Here is a 5,580-nt window from a genome sequence, read left to right on the forward strand (position 1 = left end):
CCACCTAAAAAGTCCACAAAAAGATACACATAACTAATAATAAAAAGGACATTTTCAGAAATCATCAGACAACAAAACAACACAAAGTAGAAAACAGACAGATTGGCAGAATTAGCAGCAGTGGTGGAAGAAGAATTCAGATCCTTTACTTAAGTAAAAGTACTAATACCACCCTGTAAAAATACGCTATTATGTCAAAGTCCTACGTTGAAAATGTTGCTTAAGTAAAAGTATGTAAGTATCATCACGAAAATGTACTTAAAGTATTAAAAGTAAAAGTACTCAGAAAAATCCTCCCAACCCAAGTGAGCTCGCCTCTACTAGTTATACGTTTCTCTTCACTGACCACTGACAGGCAAAGAAAACAGGCTCCACCCTCCTACAACTGGGATGGCTGCACCTGATTGGACGAATGCTTCACCTGTGGGCGTCTGGTTCCGGATTACAAAACTGACCATAATGGCGGCTCTTCTGTAATACAATCTCTACTTTATAAAAAAGTTCACCGAAATGTGTTACTGAAAACGTTTCATGCCAGGAATAGGCCATGCGGTTTGGCTGGATTCAACTTTATGCAAATGACGAGCAGGCGACTAGACGCCCCGCTTCTCCAAAGTCGGCGCTTCCAAAACGCTACCAGAATGTATTGAGCGGCTGTTCCAATTGAAATGATTGGGAAGCGGGAAATGACGCTTACGATGGAGATTCAGGTCACTGCAACGACAAATAACCTGATGGTTAAAGAGCCCCTTTTATGCTTGTTTTCAGCGTCATATTTGTACTCGGGGTCTACTAGAATAGGTTCACATGGTTTGATGATAAACAAACATAGGTTTCTCATACTGCCCATTGCTGCAGCCCCGTCTGAGCGTCTGAGCTCTTGGCCCACCTTCTGCTCTGATTGGTCAGCTGGCCCACTCTGTTCTGCTTGGTCAATCAAATACAACCAAGCCACTGGGTGCGCAGTGCTTGCTCAGGCAGCACCAATGGGCAGCACATATGAAAAACTGGGCTGGCTTTCTCAATCTGTAAATTCACTAATTGAGGAATTTTAAACAGGAATGTGGGCGAGACGTTTCACGAAGTTGAGAAAAAAGGTGCTGTCTGTGGTAGAGAAAGCTCCATTTGGAGTGAAATGTGTTTATACATCAATTATACACTGTACACAAAAAAACTAACACACTAAAAGACGTGAAAAAAGCATAATAAGGGCTCTTTAAATGTAAGTGACGGTAACAGGAAAATGCCATTGAGTGGCAAGTAAACAAACAAAAACATGATGATCCAAACTCAAACTCACCATCCTCTCATCCAGTTTGGCTGAGAGATTCCATTACTGACCAGATATACAAAAACTAAATTAAATGTAGAAGTTTACAATTCAGACATTTTTCATGTGCAAAATTTATTAAAATAATTCTTTTCCCTTTTTTTCCCATTGGAGTTTTGGACCGTGTAACGGCTTTCAGGGTGGTGTGTAAAGGTGGGAACTAAACACTGTAAGTCTTCCAGTCTTGCTGCAAAGTTGAATTTAACATGACTCAGTGTTAGAAAAATTATGAAACATACTTGTTCTCTGATTATTATTAAAACTGTTTGCATAATAATACCATATTATACTGATCACTTTAAACAGGATAACCATTGAGCCATCGTCTGACCTTGTGAAAGGCACCGGATGTTTCTGGGGGCAGAGCCGACAGAGGAGATTCCCAGACCCAATGAGATAAACTGACATAGACTTTGTTATGACTTTGTATCAACATTCACTTTGTATAAATAAGCAGCCGTAGAGAGCTTCCAGTTAGGTATTTTCTGTACTGTTCTGTAGTGTGGAAACTGTCTCCTTGTGTTTTCAAGTAAAAATGAACTTTGATATAACTTCAGTGGTCTCTGTCTATTCTTGATAAGGAAATTATTCTAACACCCGGACCTTAAACTGCTGTGGACACGCAGGAGTTTAAATGGGTACTTATCCTCTCGTCTGACTCAGAGCAAGTAGAGAAACAAGCATATTTCCCCAAAAGAAGGCAGCATGCAGGGTTTTCACCAGAAAAGGTGTTAAGCCTGATGGCAAGTGTGTTTGGCCAGGGGCCAGTCACAGGCTGATGGCAGCATTAATGTAGAGCCCAACAGTTTCTGTGATAACAGAATCATGGACAGAATCGCGGAATTGAGAATTTCAAAAAGCTAAAAGACAGATACCACAGGGCCCTGCATTAGGTTAGTGCTAAAAGCTACAGTGCGTAGTTTTTGTCTCCCCAATGAGGAATTCTAAGTAATGACAACACTGTCTGTGCATCCATATGACGCAAGCCTCTGGAGATTGTGCCCCCCCCCCCCTCCACGCAGTTGCTAGTAACAAAGGAGGACACGGAGGATTAGTTAAACATGATGGACTCTTCAGAAGAGGTATCTTCACTCAAGTTTCTGCGTGAGAATGTCACCGGGCGACAATCTTCTGAACATAGCCATACTGAGAAATACAGAGAGAGTTGTGTGGAGCGGATAGTGTTAATTAGCTTTGTAGCAAATGATTTGGCAATGGCTTTAATTTAACAGAAGTTTATCAATATCAAAAAGTAACGCACTAAAGTTTACTGGAGATTTTCCAACCGAACTGCCCTACTTTAACTAGTTCAAAAAAGGTCTTTAAAACACATTACAAAATTATTCCCAGTGGTTTAGGCCTGGTCGGGGGAGGCAACTTTGGCCAGGTGGGCCACCAAGCCTGCAATACAAATAGGGGAAACCCTGGTGTGTTCCTTTAAGGCCAACATCCACTGGGTGTTGTGTCCAAATCAGTTTCAGTTGTTGCCCGTACTGTATGGTTCCGACATCCTGTCGAGTTTTACACCACTGCTGGTGGACACTGTCCTTTAGTGAGACAACATTTCCCTTATAAATACACAACATAGACAATAACATTGAAAAATACTAAGCACTTGAATGTCAAGGTCCTTTCCAGGGAGGGACAGTCTTCACAGTGATTGGCTGGTCAGCCCCGACTGCAAGAGGGACTGACTGAGATGTTTGTGGAGGCCACTGTGGCACTGTCTGACTTACGACAATGTTCACAGACTTGACACTTGTTCAAATGTTTTGTGGGACAGAGCCACAGGCTCCACGGCTGAACTTCAGACTCACAGCGATGTCAGATCCTGAACCTCCAGCAGCATGGCGTCCTGCTCCGTCCTCAGCTGGTCTCGCACCTGCAGGCGGCCCACCAGGTCTGAGCTCAGGTCTGACGGGGACAGATGGAGAAAAAAACAAAACATTAAGGAGGTTCAAAATGCCGTTTTTAAATTAATAGCAACACTTTAGAGGCGTGGTGCATCCGAGAATTAAAAAAGTCAAGTCACTTTCTTTTTGCAGTGAAGAATGTTTCAGCTGGATTGAGTGTACTTGCTGTGTGTGTGTGCGCGCGTTAGAAAAATGTAACTGTTAAAGTGAATATCTCTTTCTTTGTATCACTTATATTAGCACCCAAGGTTACATAAGAACTGGGCCAGACGTCTTCCCTTTCACTCCCCAGTTTCCCACACTAGGTAGAGTTTTAATGAGCTTTGAGATAGTGCAGCTGTTTGGGACATGGTAACTATGGAGAAATAAGGAGGGGTTTCAATGTATAAGTGAAAACTGAAGAAGTCGCTCTTCAGTCAATCAATCTTCTGTACCCACTGCAGCATAATGGCTCCTTGCTAGCAAGTAAAAACTTTGTTCAAATGACTCCAGTGATCTCTTTGTCGTCTTATGGCAATAAATTTCCTAACAGTGTGTGTGTGTGTGTGTGTGTGTGTGTGTGTGTGTACACATACCTTGGATGGTCTGGCTGAGAGACGTGCAGAGAGCTTTCAGGTCCTTAATGCTGAAGTTTTGTAAATCACTGCGCTCCACGTGTCGTCTCTGGACTACAGGGTCACTACGAGCTGCAGCCTGAGAGGAGAAAAGACAAAAGGAGAGGAGAGATGAGACAAGGAGAGGAGAGAGAAGGAGAGGATTACAGGAGCAGAGAGGAGGTGAGAGAAGGAGGAAGAGAAGAGGAGGATAGAATGCATGGAGAGGAGAAGAGAAGAGAAAAGGAGAGGATAGAGAAGGAGGAATGGATAGGAGAGAGAATGAGGAAAGGATTAAAAGGAGAAGAGAGAGAATTAGGAAAGGATGAAAGGAAAGGGAGGGAGTAAATGATGAAAGGAGAGGATAGAGGAGCTTTGATGAACTGCGTTTGGGAGTGAAAGAGATAAGCAGGATGAGGAGTGTATCTCTCACCAGTGTTTTGTGGTCTGTTCTCAGCCGGTCTCTGAGGTTCCTCAGAGTGTTCCGGAAGCCTCTTGATTTGGGTTTCTCCGGCTTGGCAGCAGGCGGAGGGTTCTTATGGACCTGAACGCTCCCTCTCTTTATCAGCAGGGATGGACAATGGGGCGGGAGGAACATGGAGAGGATATACGTACATGAGGTAAAAAGACAGTGGTGGTGATTAGCTTCTGAGCGTGTGGCGGCTCCAGAGTCATAGTGAGAGACACAAAGTGTCTCCTGTGCTTTTCTGACCACTGTGGGAAACTTGTAGCAGGAAACTTGATTTCAGGTTGTTTATGGAGAAGCAGAACCAGGAAATGAGTCAGGGAAATGCAATGCTGCTTACCAAACCACAGTCGAGCGGACTAATCACAGTTGTTGCGGCCTGCATCGCCGCCAGGATTCTAGTTCATAGTACGCATTAGAACCGCCGGCTGAAGTGGTTTGCTGCGCCACAAATTCAACGTTCAAAAATTCTGCCAAACTGCAGTGTTCTTCTTTAAGACTAAGTCAATTGGTGGTAACACAACAACAGTTATTAAACTACACAATAGCACACACAACAACTACCAGGGCGTGGAAAAGTAACTGCACTGTTGACAAGCCGCTAGTGGTCACACAGTGAAGTGTTTGGACACCCTCATAAATAGCAAATGTGTAAATCAATGTTTTTATTTATTCAGCATCATTTACAGCCCTACTTCTGTATTTCCAAGTACCTGCTGGACATGAATGTACCCACGGCGTGGATTTAACGCAGAAGCATACATTGGCCTTTACCCGTGTGGTGCTGCTTTCCTTCTGACTGGTCTCTCCCTGCTTCTCGTCCTCCTCCTCTTCACTTTCACTGTCGTTGATGAAGCAGAGCTGAAGATTCATCTGGGTCTGCAGGCTGGAGGACACACAACAGACAGTCTATTATTCACACGTCATCTTCCTAACAATAAAACACCATTTCACAAAGTACAATAATCATATGTAGGCCGCGTGAAAAGGCGGAACCCAAATAAGCTACTAAAAGCTTTTCAGAGTGGGCCCAATAACAAACATACATCAGAGAATATACAGACACTAAAAACTCAATTAACAATAGACACAATACAGATAAATACCACAAAATACAGACACTAAAAAAATTAATTGAAAAAAATTAAAACAATTCCATTCACAAGAGACTTAAAAGGGACATATTATGCTGAAGGTGGGAGGAGTCCTTGGGGAAGGTGGAGAGATTATATCTTCAATCTGGCCTGGGAACGCCTCGGGATCCCCCAGTCGGAGCTG

The 5,580-nt window shown here is 43.3% G+C and overlaps 1 protein-coding gene across 2 annotated transcripts in view; it reads right to left on the reverse strand.

The window, feature by feature from the left end:
- Nucleotides 1-494: 494 nt before the first annotated feature.
- si:dkey-6n21.12 (schwannomin-interacting protein 1) overlaps nucleotides 495-5,580 on the reverse strand; it is a 10,745-nt gene continuing 5,659 nt past the window's right edge. For both annotated transcript variants that reach the window (XM_032544487.1, XM_032544486.1), the window contains exons 4-7: nucleotides 5,077-5,188; nucleotides 4,270-4,395; nucleotides 3,819-3,936; nucleotides 495-3,244 (exon numbers count right to left, since the gene is read on the reverse strand). In XM_032544487.1, the coding sequence (XP_032400378.1) occupies nucleotides 3,144-3,244; nucleotides 3,819-3,936; nucleotides 4,270-4,395; nucleotides 5,077-5,188 (457 nt within the window). In that variant the 3' untranslated portion in view covers nucleotides 495-3,143. The remainder of the gene's footprint in view (nucleotides 3,245-3,818; nucleotides 3,937-4,269; nucleotides 4,396-5,076; nucleotides 5,189-5,580) is intronic.

This window comes from Etheostoma spectabile, chromosome 19 (assembly GCF_008692095.1).
Source record: "Etheostoma spectabile isolate EspeVRDwgs_2016 chromosome 19, UIUC_Espe_1.0, whole genome shotgun sequence".
NCBI classification, from domain to species: Eukaryota; Metazoa; Chordata; class Actinopteri; order Perciformes; family Percidae; genus Etheostoma; species Etheostoma spectabile.